General features: G+C 39.9%; 1 protein-coding gene across 4 annotated transcripts in view; it reads left to right on the top strand.

Moving 5' to 3' along the window:
- PHIP (pleckstrin homology domain interacting protein) overlaps positions 1-20,337 on the top strand; it is a 112,732-nt gene that overhangs the window by 55,057 nt on the left and 37,338 nt on the right. For all 4 annotated transcript variants that reach the window (XM_063443018.1, XM_063443017.1, XM_063443015.1 and 1 more), the window contains exons 13-18: positions 1,712-1,810; positions 10,484-10,637; positions 13,165-13,299; positions 14,039-14,167; positions 16,509-16,734; positions 17,620-17,757. In XM_063443018.1, the coding sequence (XP_063299088.1) occupies positions 1,712-1,810; positions 10,484-10,637; positions 13,165-13,299; positions 14,039-14,167; positions 16,509-16,734; positions 17,620-17,757 (881 nt within the window). The remainder of the gene's footprint in view (positions 1-1,711; positions 1,811-10,483; positions 10,638-13,164; positions 13,300-14,038; positions 14,168-16,508; positions 16,735-17,619; positions 17,758-20,337) is intronic.

Below are 20,337 nucleotides of genomic sequence, written 5' to 3'. Positions count from 1 at the left end.
CTCCTAGGATTTTCAAATGAAGTTTTCCTTTTATTCCAAAGTACAATATCCATATAGATAGAATATCAATATAGATATTGTACTTTGGAATAAAAGGAAAACTTCATTTGAAAATCCTAGGAGTGCTGGTATATTTTTTCTATTGCTATATATATATATATATATATATATATATATATATATATATATATATATATATATATATATATATATATATATATATATATATATATATATATATATATATATTTATATATATATTTATATTTATATTTATATATATATATATATATATATTTATATTTATATTACCGGCACTCTAGGTCTTCCAATGAATGTAGTTTAATTTGTCAATCCAAAGTCAACGTTTCAGCCCTGGTTCATGTGTGTTATTTAATTCTGAGTATATTTTTATATTAATATATGTATATATTAATATAAAAATACACTTAGTATGATATATACATATAGATATAATATAATTTTTATTCATTAACAATTTTTTATTTTATTTTACACATTCAGGGAGACTGCCTGTCAGCACAGGCAGTCCCCCTGCAGGCAGATACTTGGAGACCTATTGCGGCCATGTGACCGCTCTGTTAGAGTGATCATATGGCCGCGGGAGCCAGCGGCGATCAGGTAAGTAAACATTAGTTATGACGGTTCAGGACTGTCATCGGTCCTCAAGGGGATGTTTCCGATAACGGGTTGTTAATGGTTTGACAGCTTACCTGACTACCTCTGGGAGCACAAGGACACACTGCTTGCATCCAAATATTCCTGCATGGAGAATCATGTTGGCTACCCTGAGCTAAGCAGGGCTGCTATAATTGGCTCAGAGCAATAGCTGGTCTCTCTTAGCTGGTCACCGCAGTCCTGTATCAGTAAAAGAGCCTTGGATAGGCTATATCTCCATGGAGAAACTGTCCCTTTAAAGCCAGCACGGGCTTCTTGAGTACCCAGGGAAATTGTCAAACAATTCTTAACAAGGTTTACAGTTTATTACAGGGCAGTTCTAGGGCACACCTGGCATCATACTCACTTCTGCAGGTTGTAGTTGTTATGGTGCTTGTAATTTTCCGTTAATACATATATTCTCATATTCTGACTTCTCTGAATTGAAAACTCCTAAAAAAGACTGCAAAGAATTGTATTGAATTAATGATCTAAAATTGGCTCCCGTCACCACTTAGTTTTATACTCTAAAGATTCAAAGTAGGAAACACAGATGGGTACAGTGTGGAAGGGCATGTCAATAAAAACAAAACCTGAATACAAAAATGTCCTGCACTATTGTTCAGTGAACAATCGTAATTCTATTACCATAATGAATTAGAAGCAGTAAAAAGTTCTATTACCAGTTTTTTTCATACTGGTTACAATTGTAACATTGTTGTGTTTAGGGTTTTTTCCTTCATAAATGTATGCTTTGTCTGCAGTCAATATTTTAAGAAATAATTGAATCACTTCTCTATTTCATGTTTGTCACGTGTCTCTTAAACTCTTTTGTACATGTATGCCAAAATGTATTTCTTTATAACTTGTGCAAACCATTCAATGCACTTTGCTGTTGCGATAACTACTTTGCAATAGTTTATACTGTGCTCAAAGTAAATTGAAATAATAAAAATGAGAGTATTTGTCTTTTATATTGTTTTCTCCATTATTTGTTTCCCTGGTGTGACTTTATCTTCTGTCTATTTTAAAGATTTGTAAGTGGAAGCCGTGATGGCACTGCTCGCATTTGGCAATACAAGAAAAGGGAATGGAGAAGTATTCTACTAGACATGGCGACTCGACCAGCAGGGTAAGATTCAAGTGCTCTTTAGTTGTTGGCATGCAGCTTTTCTCTCTATTGTATGTCATGTGTAAAAATGGTAACCTAAATCTAGAATTAAAAAAAAAGCCACTAAACGTATTTGCATCTAAGCCTCTTTTGACTGTTGATTTTACATGAGGAATGGTCAATTCATGATGGGAGGTGTTTTTAGCATCTTTATATATTTGGGTAAGTATGTTGCTGACTTGCAAGGGCATGCTATATTGATAAAGGGTACATTATCCAAATTGTTTGTGCGGTTGCATGTACTTCATTAAACTTATACAGCCCGGAGGTGCTTCAGACATTCTAGTAGTGCTTGTGTAATGTGTTTTTGTTTTTCTCTTTTTGGCATCTGACTGATTTAGAGCTATAGTGAAGTGAAAACATGTGGCTGCACAGAAGTGAATATTTTTAGGTTCTGAAGTATCCTAGCTTTATAATCTTTTTACATTTAAATTATTTGAGCAAAGAAAACTCAAACAATTTCAAAACTCAAACATCAGTACCGTATATACTCGAGTATAAGCCGAGGCCCCTAATTTTACCCAAAAAAACTGGGAAAACTTATTGACTCGAGTATAAGACTAGGGTGAGAAATGCAGCAGCTACTGGTAAATTTCTAAATAAAATTAGATCCTAAAAAAAATATATTAATTGAATATTTATTTACAGTGTGTGTATAATGAATGCAGTGTGTGTGTATAATGAATGCAGTGTGTGTGTATAATGAATGCAGTGTGTGTGTGTATAATGAATGCAGTGTGTGTGTGTATAATGAATGCAGTGTGTGTGTATAATGAATGCAGTGTGTGTGTATAATGAATGCAGTGTGTGTGTATGATGAATGCAGCGTGTGTGTGTATGAGTGCAGCGTGTGTGTATGAGTGCAGTGTATGAGTGGTGTGTGTGTGTGTGTTGCAGAGCCTTGGTGGGGGGTGGGTGTTTTTTTTTATTATTTTAATTTTTATTAATTTAATTTTTTTTATTATTATTCATTATTATTTTTATTTAATTTAATTTAATTATTATTATTATTGTATTAACATTTATTATTTTTTTTTTTATTATTACTAATTATTTTTTTTCGTCCCCCCTCCCTGCTTGATACATGGCAGGGAGGGGGGCTCCTTCCCTGGTGGTCCAGTGGCATTGGTAGTTCAGTGGGGGGGGAGAGGGGGGCTGGCAGAGCTGTAACTTACCTCTCCTGCAGCTCCTGTCAGCTCTCTCCTCCTCCGCGCCGTCCGTGCAGCTCCCTCTGTCAGCTCCCAGTGTAAGTCTCGCGAGAGCCGCGGCTCTCGCGAGATTTACACTGGGAGCTGACCGAGGTGCTGAACGGACCGCGCGGAGGAGGAGAGAGCTGCAGGAGAGGTAAGTTACAGCTCTGCCAGCCCCCCTCTCCCCCAGTCTGTATTATGGCAATGCAAATTGCCATAATACAGACTCTGACTCGAGTATAAGCCGAGTTGGGTTTTTTTAGCACAAAAAATGTGCTAAAAAAACTCGGCTTATACTCTGGTATATACGGTAAGTTAAATTCCTATGGTTTTACCCCTCATTCCTTTGTTGTCCTTTTGTTTTTTTTTTGTTTTTTTTCTTTCTCCAACCTCCTAAACAGGTTTGCCTTTATTCCACAGGACATTGTCACCTTTTACCCCTTCCAATTTATACTACTCCTCACCTGCTATTGTTTGCATATCCCAGCATACCTACTATCTTTAATTATCTTAATCTGTTTTTCCTTTCAGATTAGAGGCAGTGCTTACACCATAGGGATATCCAATCTGGAGGGAAAAACAGGCAGGCAAATCTCCAAACATTTTAACCCCTCCCCTAATTACCTCCTTTCCAATAAGTAGCAGCTCCTCCTGAACATCCCCAGTTCTTTGCCTGCCTTCGGCAGGGGAGGTTATGCAGGAAGGTTCTCCAGGAAGCAGGTGAGAAGGGCTGAGGCTCGGGAGGCTCTGCTTCCTTGATGTTCGGGTAAGTAGCGTTTAACACGCCGGACGGCGTGGTCCCTCAGAATTTATTCCGTCTTTTGCCGTGCCAGGTGCCGGTCTGACGAAGGACGCAGGCGTGCGTCGGCTGGGAGGTCCTGTCGGTGGAACGCACACACAGGTTGCGTTGCGTTCCACCAGGGAGTCGCAGAGCGCTATGCACATGCGCAATGCGAACCTGGATTCAGGCGCCAAATTTGAACTGGGCGTTTTTGTTTGGTTACAGGACTTAAAAGGAGCGTCCCCAGCAGCAACCTCTGTTTGCCAGGTGCTCTCAGAACGGTTTGCAATGTGTGTTTCTCACCTGCCCTCCAACACACTCTCGGGCCATTTAAGGTAAGACTGATTAAGTTTTTAGTTGAATGGTTCTAGCCTGAATCTTTAGGGAAAGATTTTTGTTATTTTCCCTTGTTTGTTTTCTGTTCCCAGTATATAATCCTGAAAATTTGGATAAAGTTGCTGAGAAGGGGAAATGTACATCTAGCCAAGCATTTAATGTGCTCTGTGTGTGGCCATCTTATGCCAGATGGTTGTAAAAAGAAAAACTTTGCTCTGTGTGTTCAAAGAAGCTTCAGAGGAAGCACAAAGAACAGTAATGTCCACTTTATCAGCTGGTTGCAACAAAGTATGCAGCAAACAGTTGTGGATATGTGGTCAGCAGCATTACAGACAATCCAGGCTTGGGTTGCCCAGGATTCTCAGCTTGTAATACATGCTAACAAAAAGCCGAAGATCTTGGGAAGTTCCGATTCTAGTTTGGAACTAGTGGTTCTGTGTATGGCGATAATTCAGCAGTGCCTCATCAAATGAGGAATCTGCATTCCCAGTAGAATCCATTTGGGGAATTGATTAAAGATGTGCAGTTGCATTTGAACTTGAAGAAACAGGGTAAAAGTCCTATAGGTTTCTTTTTCACCCACAGATTGGGGTAGTGATTTAAAAGAATGGAAAATTCCCAGGTCACGTGCTGTTTATTGGCTAGACAGTTTTTATTTCTCTCTTTCCATAGAAGCGGTACAGGACTGTATGCTGGATACTGTCCCTGTAGTGGGCGTTCCTATTGCTCAAATAGGTAAGAAAACTACATTACCAATTGGAGTTTCAAGCGGCCTCAAGGAGGTCATGGTTGAACGCAGGGACTCCTCCTTAAAGATGTTGTTCATCTCTTCGGCAGCTCAAGCTAAAGCTTTGATTACGGGGTCATCCGTTGCCGAGGCCCATATTTCTTTGGTTGGAAGAACTAGAAAAGGAAGCCCCGTTAAAGCTATTATAAAATATCAGTATGGCATCGGATTTTTAGTGGATGCCTCTGCAGAAAGCCTGAAATTATCGGCCAAGAATATAGGTATTTAAACAGTCGCCAGAAGAGCACTTTGGCTTAGAAATTGGTCAGCAGATGCGACTCCTGATAATTCACTGTGTGAACTATCTTTTGAACCTGGAAGACTTTTCGGTTCAAAGCTGGATGAGTTGTTGAAACAGGTGAAGGAAGGAAGGAATGCTTTACCAGTATCGTATGGGAAGCAGTTAGAAGCCGTAACGCAGAGACACTTCCCTCATTAGAAGTTCCTCTCTTAGAAACTATTTCAAAGGTCAACAGTAAGAGCCTTTGATTAAAGGAAGAAGTATCGACTCTGTTACTAAGAGAGTGGTGGAAGAAGTTCCTCTAAAGGAAGACATCAAGGCACCTATTCAAGACTTTTCTTGGTGCCAAAACCAGATGGTTCGTTCGGACCTATCCTAGACCTAAAGGCCGTAAAAAAGCGGATTATCATAAAGAAATTCCTCAGGGAAACAGTAAAGTCGGCTGCTCTGCTTATGCACCCATAAAATTGGTTTGCTTCCCTGGATTTGAAAGATGCCTATCTTCATGTACCCATAGCAGCATCCAGCAAAAGTTTTCTACGGATGCGGTGTGCTGCCAATTGGTAACCTTACATTACCAATTCAGAGCACTACCTTTCGGCCTGGCATCAGCGCCCAGAGTATTCACATAGCTTCGAGTAGTAGTTCAAGCTTTCTAAGAAGTATGGGCATCGCTGTCATGCCATATGTGGACGTCTGGCTGTTGTTTGCAGAGTCCCAAGTTCAACTACAGTTAGACCTGGGGACAGCCATCAATTCGCTGGAAAAGCATGGCTGGCTAATAGATTTCAACACATCGGAACTAGTGCCAGTTCAAAGGATCCAGTTCTTGGGTCTATTTTTGGATTCTATCGCGATGAAGTTATTCCTGCCAGAGGGGAAGATACTAAAAGATCAAGCGGTTAATCCGGAATCTCTGAGAAAAAAGTATGTTTTCAATCAGAGATGCCAGGTGCTTGCTGGGTCTGTTTACAGCCTCAATCCCGGCAGTCGCTTGGGCAATAGCCAGAATGAGACCTCTACAGAGTTACATGCTGCAGGTCTGGTATCGACAGGAACTCGGCCTAGATAGGCTGATGAGGTTTAACGATCTAATGTTGAAAAGTCTGCAGTGGTGGACATTTTCTCGATTCCTCCACGGGGGTCTGTCTTTCCGGATGAAGTCCTTTACTATCATATCAACAGACGCCTCTGCGCTGGGCTGGGGGGCCCATCTGGAAGACGTATAGAAGCAGGGGTCCTGGCAAGAGAAGGATATGAGAAGTTCCTCGTACTTCAGGGAATTAAAGGCCGTTTGGATGGCACTCTTGGCGTTTCAGTTTCTCATCAAAGTTCAACATATTCGAATTCGTTCAGACAATCGAACGACAGTGGCGTATTTGAACATACAGGGAGGTACGAGATCAACAAGATTAGAAAGCCTTTGTTCAATAATCATGCTGTGGGCAGAAGTGCACCTGATGTCAATCTCTGCAGTTCACATTTTAGGAAAGTTCAATGTGGTGGCAGATGCCCTGAGCAGGCATCATTTGAAACAAGCAGTTTTGGTCCCTGTCATGCAGAACTTTCAAGTTCAGCACAGTCCGCTTCGGTGTTCCGGAGTTAGACCTGATGGCACCCGGAGTGAACAGGAAGACAAGACGTTTTTGCATCCCTAACTCCAGCAGACAGGTCGGATTTCATAGATGCCCTGTCATTACCATGGAAGTTCAACCTGGCATATAGCTTCCCGCCAGTAGTGATTATTCCCAGAATACTTCAAAAAAGTAAGGCTGGGAAATGTAAGTATTATCCTAATCCGTCCAGGGTGGCCAAGAGGTAGTTGGTTCTCGGTTCTCCTGAACTTTCCGGGGGCCACCTTTTGGAAGCTTCCTCTTTCAGGAGTAATTCTAGAGGACGCCATGGTGCCTCTTCCGGACCTTCGGAGATTCCGATTGACGGCCTGGTTTCTGGACTCCAGATTTAGAGTGTAAAGGTCTGGATCCTGAAGTTATAAAAAATTTTTTTTGTTGGCATCTACTTCAAGGTTCTACGTTAGGATTTGGAAGTTTCAGCGATGTTGTAGGTTTGAAGTCAAACCTGTTTCCGCGTCCATCCAGAAGATTCTATGCTTCCTTCAGATGAGATTGGCAAAGGTCTTAAACCTGCTTCATTTAGTTTACATGTTTCTGCTATCGGTTTCTTCTCCCCCAGATGTTTCACCTCGAATTTTCTAATTTCAAGGTTCTTCAGAGCTCTGACACGTTTGGTGCCCTTTGTTGGGGAAACCTGTCCTCCCTGGGATCTGAATTTGGTCCTTTCCGCGCTTTGAGTACCGCCTGTTGAACCATTGGAAGAAGTTCCCTGAAGATGTTTTCTTTGGATACCGTTTTCCTTTGATGGCTATTCGTCAGCTAAAAGAGTATGTGAGCTCCGAGCGTTTCGGGAGTATTTTCCTTTTTTTGGTTTTCATCAGGACAAGGAGGTTCTGAAGCTCGATCCTTCAGGTATCACTAAAGTTTTTTCTGTTACCAATGTCAACCGAGAAGTGGTTTTGCCGACCTTGTGTCGGAATCCGTCTAATGCCTTGGTATGTAATTTTCTCTGCTTAGACGTAACGATAGGTCTTTGGCAATATCTAAAGCTACGGAATCCTTCCGTTAGGATATCGGTATGTTTGTCTTGTTCATAGGCACACAGAAAGGTATGTTGGTTTCGCAGAGTTCTCTGGCTAGATGACTGAAGGATTTTATTCTGTTATCTTATTCTAAGAGTGACTCGGAATTTGCAGGCCCTATAAGGGAGCATTCTACTAGAGCTGTTTCGCCGTCAGGGGCTCTGCGTGCAGCTACTTCTCCGTCTCGAATTTGTTCAGCTGCTAATCGGTCCTCTCTCCATATGTTCTCAGGACACTACAAGTGGGACATACTGGCCTCGGAGTATGCAGCTTTTGGGCGCAGGGTGCTTCAAGCAGTAGTGAACTGAAACCCGCCCTCAGGATCTGCTTTATTATATCCCTATGGTGTAAGCACTGCCTCTAATCTGAAAGGAAAAACATAAATTTTACTTACCGAAAATTTCTTTTTCCTTAAGATTAGAGGCAGTGCTACAATTCCCGCCCCTTTTTCTAATAAACTAAGTAATTTTGCAGCTATTTGGCTTATGTATTGTCTGGGGATGTTCAGGAGGAGCTGCTACTTATTGGAAAGGAGGTAATTAGGGGAGGGGTTAAAATGTTTGGAGATTTGCCTGCCTGTTTTTCCCTCCAGATTGGATATCCCTATGGTGTAAGCACTGCCTCTAATCTTAAGGAAAAATAAATTTTCGGTAAGTAAAATTTATGTTTTCTCTCTTTAACAAGCCCAGTATTTTCTTTGCCTTCCAACTTGCCTCTTTATTAACTTTTTTTTCCCCCATCACAGCTCATTCATTATGTTGCCTTTGCACAAATATTTTACTCTGTTTTCTCTTTTTTTTTTTTTTTTGTACCCCTTGTGGACTATATTTTCTGTTTAACTTTAATTTTAGTAAGATTCAATAACCACAGTGATCCTGTATAGGTTAGCAAGATGTCTGTATCACACAAATATGCAGTTGGAGTGCATGCAGAAGTAATTGATCTTTTAGCATTTTTTTTATCACTATTTATGCCATTACCTAGGTTACAATTTAACAGCCATCACCACTTCACGCATTTCGTGCTTTGATGACAGTCATTAGTCATCACTGATCACCTCACAAGCCTCTCTGTTGAGTTTAAGGATGGAAAACACTCTATTTACATATTATACATTTTCTGTCATAAAAACAGCACATGGTCACAAGGGAGCAATGCTATAGAGAGCTCTTTAGCTCTCATGGCAGATGTACAAGTTTTTACCATAGTGTTGTTGACATGTAGTAAGAAAATGTAAACAATCTGCATTACCAGGCACTTCCTGCTATTTAGAAGACTAATAAATGTTTGTTTTAGAATTGTGCAGCTAAATATACTTTGAGTTCTCTTGTCTATAGCCTTTTCCGGCAGGCTTTTCAATGTAAACACTGCCTTTTTAGAAAAAAAGGCAGTGTTTAATATTGGTGCCTAGTAACACCTCTAGTGGCTGTCACTCAGACGCCTACTAGAGGTGCTTCCTAGTCAAGCACTGGCTTTCAGCTTCTCCACACCCTGCATAGAGACACTGAACATCCCACGTAGAGACACATTGCTTCAATGCATCTCTGAGGAGTTGCTGATTGGTGCAGCAAAGAGTTTTGCTGCACATGCACAATAGCCTACCAGTGCTATGAGAAAGCATTTAATTGGCTTAGATCTTGATGATTTCAGCCATGGAGGCGGCACGAGGCGGGGCCTACCATAACAAGACCGGGGCGTCGTCCGAGAATAGGTGGGTAAAATCTAATTTTCAGCAAGGTCGGAGCAGGGCCGGCACCTAAAGTGCCACATCACTGTATGTATTCAAGACACTACAGTGTTCCTTTAAGTAACACTTTTACAGAAGAAGAGCACATGTAAGTTAGGAAGTGATTCGACAAAAAAAAAAATAATATATATATATATACCTGTCCTGATGAAAGCTCCATGTTGGAGCTGAAACGTTGATATTTTATATGGAATAAATAAAAGCTAAATTTTACAACTTCAACCAAGTCCCAGGAGTGCGATTGTTTCTACACCCATATATATATATATATATATATATATATATATATATATATATATATATATATATATATATAAAAATAAGAAAAACGGGAAGCACTCACAGGTCTTCATATAATAAAGGGTGTTTAATTAATCCATTAGATGTAAACAAAAATCGACCGACGTTTCGACCCTGTTGGGTCTTTTTCAAGATCTTGAAAAAGACCCGACAGGGTCGAAACGTCGGTCGATTTTTGTTTACATCTAATGGATTAATTAAACACCCTTTTTCACTTATATGAAGACCTGTGAGTGCTTCCCGTTTTTCTTATTTCCCTATATATTTGACGCCAGGGATATAGCACCCAGGCAGGATACCTTTATTTCTTTATAAGGAGAGTGCCAAGCTTTCACTTTAATTAATATATATAATTAATATATATATTAATATATTAATATATATCATAGCGAGCGAGCATTCCTTTTAATATCTTATGTGTTTTAATTTCTTGCTGTTTGAGGAGAGTGGTAACTTTTTTGGCTTAGTATATTTCATAGAGTGAAAAACGTATAGCAATGTAACTTTCTGAAGTGTTTGTCTGATATAATCTGTGGTTCAGAAGAAAAGTGTTGCATATAACGGGAATCTTTTTTTTTTTTTTTTTTTTCCTCTAGGCTAAACACTCAGGGAGTGGAAGACAAGATCACAAAGTTAAAAGTAACAATGGTGGCCTGGGACCGCCATGATACCTCTGTAATAACTGCTGTCAATAACATGACGTTAAAAGTTTGGAACTCTAACACTGGGCAACTCATCCATATTCTGATGGTAAATATATTTTGCCTGTTTGTAAATCAGTGGTAAGAACTCACCTTAAATATGCAGTTCAGTTTTTGCCTGCAATTCTTTGTTCTGAAAAAGAACACTGTGGAAATGTGCAACAGCAGAGAATGTCAGCTGACCATCGCAATGTCCAATTAGGGACAACATTGATATTACTAATGCTGAAGGGAATTTATGCATTAGTGATATCCGTGAAGAGTTGAGGCATAGCAAGAACTCAAAGGACCCAAATAAGTGTCAAACTGTTCAAAAACGATTTAACTCCTTATTGTGGGATGGCGCAAGGGTACAACAGTCTGTAGTGATTACTGTGCTCCTTTTCATATACATTTTGAGATATGCAAATTTTTAGGGTATTCTGCATTGTCCGAGAGAAAAGCCACATAGAAATTGCCCCTTTTGAGCAAGGTTTATCACTGAACCCAGCCACAATAGTTTTTGTTTTAGAAGCATGTTAGTGTTCCCTCCAGATATGTTTGTTGTGTAAATTACTATATTCTTCTTTAACAGATGAAGATTTACTTCATATGGGCATGGATATTCTTTAAAACAAATGAAGAAAGATTATGGGAAGGCATACCTTTACTAAAATAAAGCAATACATGAATTATTTTAGGAAAACCCAATTCTTTTGAATAAATAAAGATTCTCATTGCTGTGTGGCCTTTTCTCCATCTTTGGTTTCTGTTTATCATAGCCTTTTTTTATGCTTGTTTGCTATTGTTGGACTTGGTTTTAAGAAATTAATTTGCTTGTGAGCTCTAACAATAATAACTAAGGCTCAGGAAATAATAATTCATTAAAGGATAGAAATGGTCTAGCGTGTCTCCAGTTCTAGATAATAGTCCTTAAATGTTAGAGACCCTATAGTCTCCAAAACAACTTCAGCTTAATGAAGCAGTTTTGGTGTATAGCTCATTTCCCTGCAGTCCCGCTGCTTAATTCTCTGCCATTTAGGAATGAAATCAGTTTGTTTAGGCAACCCTAGTCACATCTCCCTGCATGTGACTTATGCAGCCTTCCTAAACACTTCATGTAAAGAGTCCTCTAATGTTAAGACTTCCTTTACTTTGTCAGGAGTGATATGGGTACATGCTAGGTATAACCCATAGAGAGGAACAAAAACAATTGCTAGATCACAAACTAAAACATAGCTTTTAATAAAATGTAGGATAAAAAAAATCAACATACCACCACCTTTTAAAATACAAACCTGTAACAAGGCAGCATGTACAGAATTTGCAGCCTACATTTGGGAAATGGTGTACCGACCCCTAACTTTTACTTTAAATGAAGGTAAAAAGAGCCTTTGGAAGAGGGGACCGATAGTGCCCTCTAAAGGATAGGCTAATGTGGGTTCAAATGATATTTCTCAAATGGCTGCAATTCAAAAAAGGGACCATGAACTAAACGGTGTGATATTATTGGCAATAAATGATCATACTGCGTATAAGAGGTAAGGTAGCCTCTTTGGAAAAAGCCTCTAGGGAATACCAGAGGTATAAGCATCATTAAATGACTTGCCAGGGTCATTTAGTCCTTGAGTATTATGGTATTGATCTAAGAGTGTGGGGTGGGTGGGGATTAGCCGAGATATGGATACAGTGTCAAACCAAGATACAACTGTGTCGCATAAGATAGTTCTACAAGTTGGAATTAAGTAATAGATACATTAAATCTAGGCTGAGAACATTAAAGCAACTATAGACTAGGTAAAATAAATAGGGTAGGAAAGCGAGCCAAAACACTGACAGGCGTGCTTCTGAGACACTGTACCAAGAGTGTTCTCACAACATACAGCCTGCACCTCTGTATCATTAGAGAGCAGCTATCATATTACCTGTTCCTGAAGTTTAAATTGATTTATTGTACCACTGAACAAAGCTTATTCATTACTATACAGAGTCTGCATACTGTGTGAACCAGGGGGTGGTCACAGGCCGTTTCAGCTTAGCTGTTTTTTGGGGGGCAAGGGGTGCTCTCGAAGGCACTGTTTGGCTATAGCTAGCAGCAAGGTGTTTTGGCTCACTTTCTTACCCAATCTATTTTTACCTAGTCTATAGTTGTTTTCATGTTCTCAGCCTTTTCAGAGAAAATGCAGTCTACATTACAGCCTGGGGATACCTCTAGTGGCCACTCCTCAGAGGGCTGCTAGAGGTGCTTCCTGGGGGCAGTGCTGAACAGTATGCAACACTGCCATTCAGTGTCTCCACCCTCTGCATGTTCCTCATAGAGATACAGTGTTCCAACACAGCCCTGATTGGCCAGGGCTGTGTTTGGCTTGTGCTGGTCTGCTGCTGATCTGCCTCCTTGACAGTCTGAGCCAATCCAATTATTTCCTATGGCAGGATTTTCCTATATTTAGGGAGGGCAACAATGCTAGAGGTGGCTCAATGTTGTTTTTGACATTAAAGGGTGTGTTCCTTTACGTATTCATTTTATGTCAGTTATATGATTATCTTGATAATGTAAGCATAAACTTGGTTTGATTTAAAAGAAAGAACTTTTGCAGGGTCACGAGGATGAAGTTTTTGTGCTAGAGCCTCACCCTTTCGATCATAGGGTGCTTTTTTCTGCAGGCCATGATGGCAATGTCATTGTCTGGGATTTGGCTCGAGGAGTTAAGATTCGATCTTACTTTAATATGGTAGGTACTTGATGGATTCTTCAAATTATTATTATTTTTTTTTATCATTTTGTGTGAATTCCAATGTTGCAGTTCTATATTTTCGTTTGATCTAGGAAAGATCTAGAAGAAGTTTTATTTACATTAACAACAATAAAAACATTAAGTTCTCTGCCCAAATAGTTCATGTTTTTTTCTCATTATACTAATTACTAGTGCAATTTTCAAGGATATAATTAATATGCTTCAATAACATGAAATACTTTTTTCCTTTTTTTGTGGCAGAATTGGCCATCAATATAAACAGTTTAAAAAATATATTTTTTATTTGTTTTTTGTTTTTTGCATCCACAGCATTAAAGATGAGTTTAAAGGTTGATATTCATGGACTTTATTTTATTTTAAATAAAATATAAATATTTTAATATATAATCTAATATTGTAATGTATTTTTTTTCTCTTTTTCTCAGCATATATTACTATGCAACATATAACAGCCATCTTTGCCCTATAATATTTTGCTTATTAATGCGTTGTACACAATTGATCCTTTGAACACATTTCACAAAGTGGTTATTTCAGTTATGTTTGCTTTTATATAATATCTCTCAATCCTTTAATGCTTTGATTCTAAAAATAAAACAAAGCTAAGGACTAATAGGGACCTATTTTTATTTTTATTTTTTCGCGAATCACTATAATAAGATAAAACCATTCAAGCCACTCAACCACTCTGTCTTTATTTGCAATTATTTTTCAGATTGAAGGACAAGGGCATGGAGCAGTATTTGACTGTAAGTGCTCTCCAGATGGTCAACACTTTGCTTGCACTGACTCTCATGGTCATCTTCTGATATTCGGGTTTGGTTCCAGTAGCAAGTATGATAAGGTACATCTAACAATCATCATTACCACAGATTGTCATTCCAAAAGGAGGGAAGCTTTTGCAAATGTCTACTTTGGGTATCAGATTTTCAGTATGTGTATGTCATATTGTTTGATCATTTTGGTTGTAGTCTTTAGAAGAGTAGAAGAGTACCTTTTACAGACTACACAACAAGGGAAATCCTTTTGCACGAGTCAACACTTTGTTTTAAAGTTTGGCTCCAGCCACCATGACTAGTTTTAGTGATTTGAAGTGGTCATATTGGTGGGAGTCTGTATGTTTAGGGATTCTGCTTGAAACACTGCTCATCCAATGATACTGTTAATTGTGTGCTGGGAGCTCGTTACACCCTCAGTACACGTGGCGTTTGATAGCCAGAACTCTGTTCTGTGCTGCCTAATGTTAATTCTGTGCAGAAATCTTCCCCTTGTAGGCAGTTTGTCTGTTAGGGAAGTGGTCCCAACCTTTTTTTACTTGAGTACCACTTGGCAGTCCAATTCTATGAATTGTACCTCTCATATTAGCAAAATGTTTGAAACATGCAATATAGTTGCTGTTATTTCAAATGCTTTGCATGCGCTCTCCAGTAAGGAGAATGATAGGGGTTAGGGCACAACGCGAATAGCAAGCAAGCTACTAGTCAAACCCAGGGCACAGGAACAGTGTGAAACTGCCCAGGATCGGCCCTGCAGAACTCTGTTCGGCCATTACAGATATTTGTTTTGCATATCTCCAGGGGATCTTGATTGTAGCCTTGGGATCACGCGTACCATGGGTTGGGAACCTCAGTGCTAGGGGAAGCTAGCTCTTCCCTCCCTCTCTGTGGGAGCGCTCTCTGTTAAATATTGTCCCGGAGTGTACACATGGGCTAGAAGTGCGCACATGCACCCCGAGTCGGCAAAATGTCCCAATTATGGGCTTCAGTCACATAAGGAGGGGGCACGGGAAAGTGGTGAGGAGAGCTTTGTCTGATGCTGGATTCCAAGTACGTAAAAACACTTTTTAAAATGTATTTATAATTTTTTATATACCAATTTTACTATGAATTGAAAGGGGATACTTTCTCCACAGTGCCCATTAGGGCATACTACAATGGAAAGGTCCACCCTCTCGTAAAGGTTATAGTAACCCTTTAAGTTTAGTTTTTTTCCCCTTTTTCCTTCACTTGTGATTTACCGATACAGCTTAGCAGCAAACAGTGAAGGTAAATCTTTTTCTACCACAGAGAATAATTTAATGCTTCTCAATCAGTGTAATGAAATGAAAACTTGGATCACTTGGGGTTTGTGATAAATGTGTCAGAACCGGGGGTAGATTTAATTATTTTTTTCAGTGAAAACACTTGGTAGGTCCTCAGAGCTGCTGAACAGTACTTTTCTGTTTTTTTAGTCTCTTTTTTTTTTATTCTTTAAATTGACACTACACCACTGTAACAACTTAAACATTGGTTATTATGGGACATACAGTCCCTGGGCTCTTTGCCTTACCATATGGGGTTCAATGGTTCTCAAATTGTTGAAAATAAATAAATACAAAGTTTATTTATTTTCTCAGACTGTGGCTCCCATAACTACTTATTGAGATGAAATTGTTATGGGGTAGCGTGGGGATAGAAAGGGCCTCTAAATCCCATGTTTCAGAAAGCTTACTGAACTTGACTTGTACACACACACACACACACACACACACACATACACACACACACACACACACACACCTACTTAGCCTGGGAGGGCATTACGATACTACTGACACCATAACCACTACAATATAATGTAGTGTTTATTGTGCCTGTATTGTTTCTTTAAATAATCTACCAGTGCCACTCCCAAGATTAGGGGCCCAGTATATGCCACAGCGCTGTACATATATACAACCGAGAACGTTTTTGGACTTAGGGTGCATTGGAAAAATATTGAAATAGTAAGGGCGCCTTGAACCTAAAAAGTTTGGGAACCACTGATCTATACATCAAAACTTTTTCATTAAGTGAGTTTTTTTTTCTGTCCATAGTGTCCATGGCTAGGGTTTTATCTTGTTCTGCTTCATTATACTTGCTTGACTATCTGTCAACATAGGGTTGGGCCTACAGGATTAGTTAAGTGATAACCGTTCTGGATGGGTGTCCTCCTTCCTAATATTTCTTCAGTTTATTCACTTGCCATCTGGAAAAATGGAAATGTGTATTGGGAGGGAAAAAAACATTCACAATCCTAAATGATACAATAAGTTGTGGTCCCGATGTAAAGACATTTCTAGAGCTTTAGAAGTACGTGACTATTATAACTGAGGGAGTGCTGTTTCATCTTTTGTTAATATATCCCTATGCATGTAATTCTTACAGATCGCGGATCAGATGTTTTTTCATAGTGACTATCGACCTCTCATCCGTGACGGTAACAACTTTGTCTTGGATGAACAAACACAGCAGGCACCACATCTCATGCCACCTCCTTTTTTGGTGGATGTTGATGGCAATCCTCATCCAACACGATATCAGCGGCTTGTTCCAGGGCGAGAAAACTGCAGGGATGAGCAACTTATTCCTCAGATGGGGGTGACTTCTTCAGGTACATTAGAAGCCATTTGTAAACCTCTGTCCTGAGAATGAGAACTTTTCATTTTCAGTATTATGTGAAATAAAATATATCTTTCACACAGATTTTCAAATACAAGATGCCACAGAATAGAAGACAAATTCCTATGTTTTATCTTGAAATTTAGAAGAAAAATAATTAAAGGGACACTATAGTCACCAGAACAACTATAGCTTAATGTAGTTGTTCTGGTGAGTATAATCATTGCATTCAGAGAAAAGGCAGTGTTTACATTGCCCCTGGGGACACCTCCAAATGGCCACTGGATGTGCTTCTTGGGGCAGTGCTGCACAGTAGGAGGCACTGCCGTTCAGCGTCTCCACGCACTGCATGGGGACTTTGAATTTTCCTCAGAGAGATGCATTGATTCAATGCATCTCTATGAGGAGGTGCTGGTTGGCCAAAATGGCGTTTGGTCCCGCCCCACTTGCTGATTTTAGGGGGGGGGGGGGGCGCAAGCCACCTAAATGACAATCCTGCATTGTGAGTTTATTGCACCCTCCTCTCTTGTGTTTTTACAACCTGTGTTGTTTTTGGCACCCCCACCCCCTAACCTCATGCCACTTGAAATCTCTTCACTATTTACCTCACCCACCCTCCACTTTCCCCTTGTGACTCTTCTTACCTTCTGTTGTTGTATGGCCTCATGGACCAGAGTAGAGGATCTTCTTTACCTGCTTTGACATGAAACAGTTTGCAGGTCCCTCAGACATTACATCCCAAGGACCAAAATTAAATAGCACATTTTCTTTTGTGATTCATCAACCAAAAAAAATCTCTTTTGGGCTTTTAGATGATATATTTGAAGAAATATAGACACCCTTCACAACAAATAATATTATAACTTTTTACACACAGGATTAAATCAGGTCCTCAGTCAGCAAGCAAGCACTGATGTGAGTCCTTTGGATAGCCTGATACAGAGACTACAGCAGGAACAAGACCAGAGGCTGCATCCAGATGTTGGCATTGGTAGTAGTAACAGACTAAGCAGAGGTAAATAAAAACTACTTGGTCTTGTTGAAACAAACTAAAAAAAATTTTGTGTACTTTCTCCCTCTAGTTATTTCTAATTTCTGTAAACTTAATTTCATTGTTTTACTGCTGGTTGCTGGGGCATGGGGTCCATCATTAGGTCCATCATTAGGTCCATCAATTTATTGAATACATTTTATTTCGTTGCAGAAAAACCTATTTTATGTGGTCTTGTGATATCTATGGTTTAAATTAGGTCACTCTGTTTTGGGGAATAGATGACTTATTGAACTAATTAACCTTAGATCAAAGAGGTCTGTGATGATGTGCCACTAATATCAATGGAGTAACTAAGAATCACAGGGCCCAAGAGCAAGAATCAAAAGGGTTATCTTCACTTGGTCCATGGTCCCACCTAAGCAATACATGTGAGTGTGCTTGTGCGTTGGTTTGTCGAGCGTGCTTGTGCGTTGGTTTGTCGAGCGTGCTTGTGCGTTGGTTTGTCGAGCATGCTTGTGCGTTGGTTTGTCGAGCGTGCTTGTGCGTTGGTTTGTCGAGCGTGCTTGTGCGTTGGTTTGTCGAGCGTGCTTGTGCGTTGGTTTGTCGAGCGTGCTTGTGCGTTGGTTTGCCGAGCGTGCTTGTGCGTTGGTTTGCCGAGTGCCCTTGTGCGTTGGTTTGCCGAGTGCCCTTGTGCGTTGGTTTGCCGAGTGCCCTTGTGCGTTGGTTTGCCGAGTGCCCTTGTGCGTTGGTTTGCCGAGTGCCCTTGTGCGTTGGTTTGCCGAGTGCCCTTGTGCGTTGGTTTGCCGAGTGCCCTTGTGCGTTGGTTTGCCGAGTGCCCTTGTGCGTTGGTTTGCCGAGTGCCCTTGTGCGCTGGTTTGCCGAGTGCCCTTGTGCGCTGGTTTGCCGAGTGCCCTTGTGCGTTGGTTTGCCGAGTGCCCTTGTGCGTTGGTTTGCCGAGTGCCCTTGTGCGTTGGTTTGCCGAGTGCCCTTGTGCGTTGGTTTGCCGAGTGCCCTTGTGCGTTGGTTTGCCGAGTGCCCTTGTGCGTTGGTTTGCCGAGTGCCCTTGATTGTGCATTGGTTTGCCGAGTGCCCTTGATTGTGCAGGCCTTTGCCGCGTGGGATTGATTGTGCAGGCCTTTGCCGAGTGGGATTGATTGTGCAGGCCTTTGCCGAGTGGGATATGTATGTGTGGAGTTTGGTAGATAGTGATTGTATATGGGGGTTTGCCTGCAAGAGTAATGATCTCTGCTCAGGTGTGCTTCCCTATGCAGCTCAATCCCTTGTGTACATGCAGGCTTCACTGCCGGCATATTGGCGTCAGTGCACCCCATGAACCTCCGTAAACCTCTACTGGGGGAGTAACACACGGACAGAGAGCAAGAAAGACGCCTGACATCAATCTATGGCATTAGACCCTGTGTGCCTCTGACCCACAGGTGTAATGTTTCAATAATTTTTTCATTCAAGAGCTGTAAATGAAATTCTATGCATTTGCTAACATTTCTGCAATCACAATTTGTAGATGGAATTTAATGTTCTTTAATATACACATATTTTTAGGTTCACTTTTAATATAATACATGTTTATTAATAATACATGTGAATTCAGAAATATGTCAGGTGGTTTTCTTGCTCCCTTGCACCAGGTCCTGCTGGTGAATTAATTCCTGTATTCCTTCATAATGAGATTAAAATTATAGTATCAATCTATGTCCACTAACACATGCTTTGTAAAGTAATATTTGGCAGGAAACAAAAACAAAATCTCTTTAGACAATATTTATATTATTCATTTTATATTTTTGCGTATAGACAACAACCACAGTAATTTTTTTATTTATTTTTTTTCCTATAAAATTAAACAAGGTTTTGTATATCACAAACCAGTAGTGAAATACTGATTACATAATCCTTGATTTATACAAAACATTCAGTTACAATTTGCAGACAGTATGCATCACAAAACAGTTACATATGAGAAAACTCCACGTAGTATCTGAAAAATATGTGCATATTCTGAAATTAAAAGCAAATTGTAGTTTATGCCGTAATATTTATTTAAAAAGGGGGGGTTGTTTATGTATCGGTGTTATCAAGTGCTTCTGGTTTCTTTTTTGATTGGTACACAATTTTTGCACACAGCATTACTTGTGTGACCTATTCTTTTTCTCTGAAAATAGGAATAATCTACTGAATGAATTTTGCTAAATGTAGTTTGCTGGATCTCAAAGTAGTCTCTGATGCATGAGAGAAGCAGTGGAGCTAGACTAAAAACTTTTAGGGAAATTGTTTGCTCTCTGGTAAATAGTTTATACGTTTTTGAACCAGTGGGATTTGTCTTAAAAGGCACTGGGCTCGTTTTTCGATCCCAACAGTAGTTATGCCTTCATAAGGTGGAATTTTGATATCTGTGAATCTCCATGTGCAAAGAGGAGGGCTGATATTTTTTCCACCAATCAGTTGACCTTGTGAAACACAGTCTGGAGTAATGTTGGGGAGAGAGGGGACGACAAAATCTTTGGAGGCAATGGATCAATGTTCGCAATAAATGTTATATAATAAATGTAATATTTTACTTTATCCTTTATAATTGGTCATTTT

The sequence above is a fragment of the Pelobates fuscus genome, chromosome 2, assembly GCF_036172605.1.
Source record: "Pelobates fuscus isolate aPelFus1 chromosome 2, aPelFus1.pri, whole genome shotgun sequence".
Lineage (NCBI taxonomy): Eukaryota > Metazoa > Chordata > Amphibia > Anura > Pelobatidae > Pelobates > Pelobates fuscus.
Note: the sequence above shows the minus strand (reverse complement) of the source record. Positions and strands in the feature narration are given on the sequence as shown.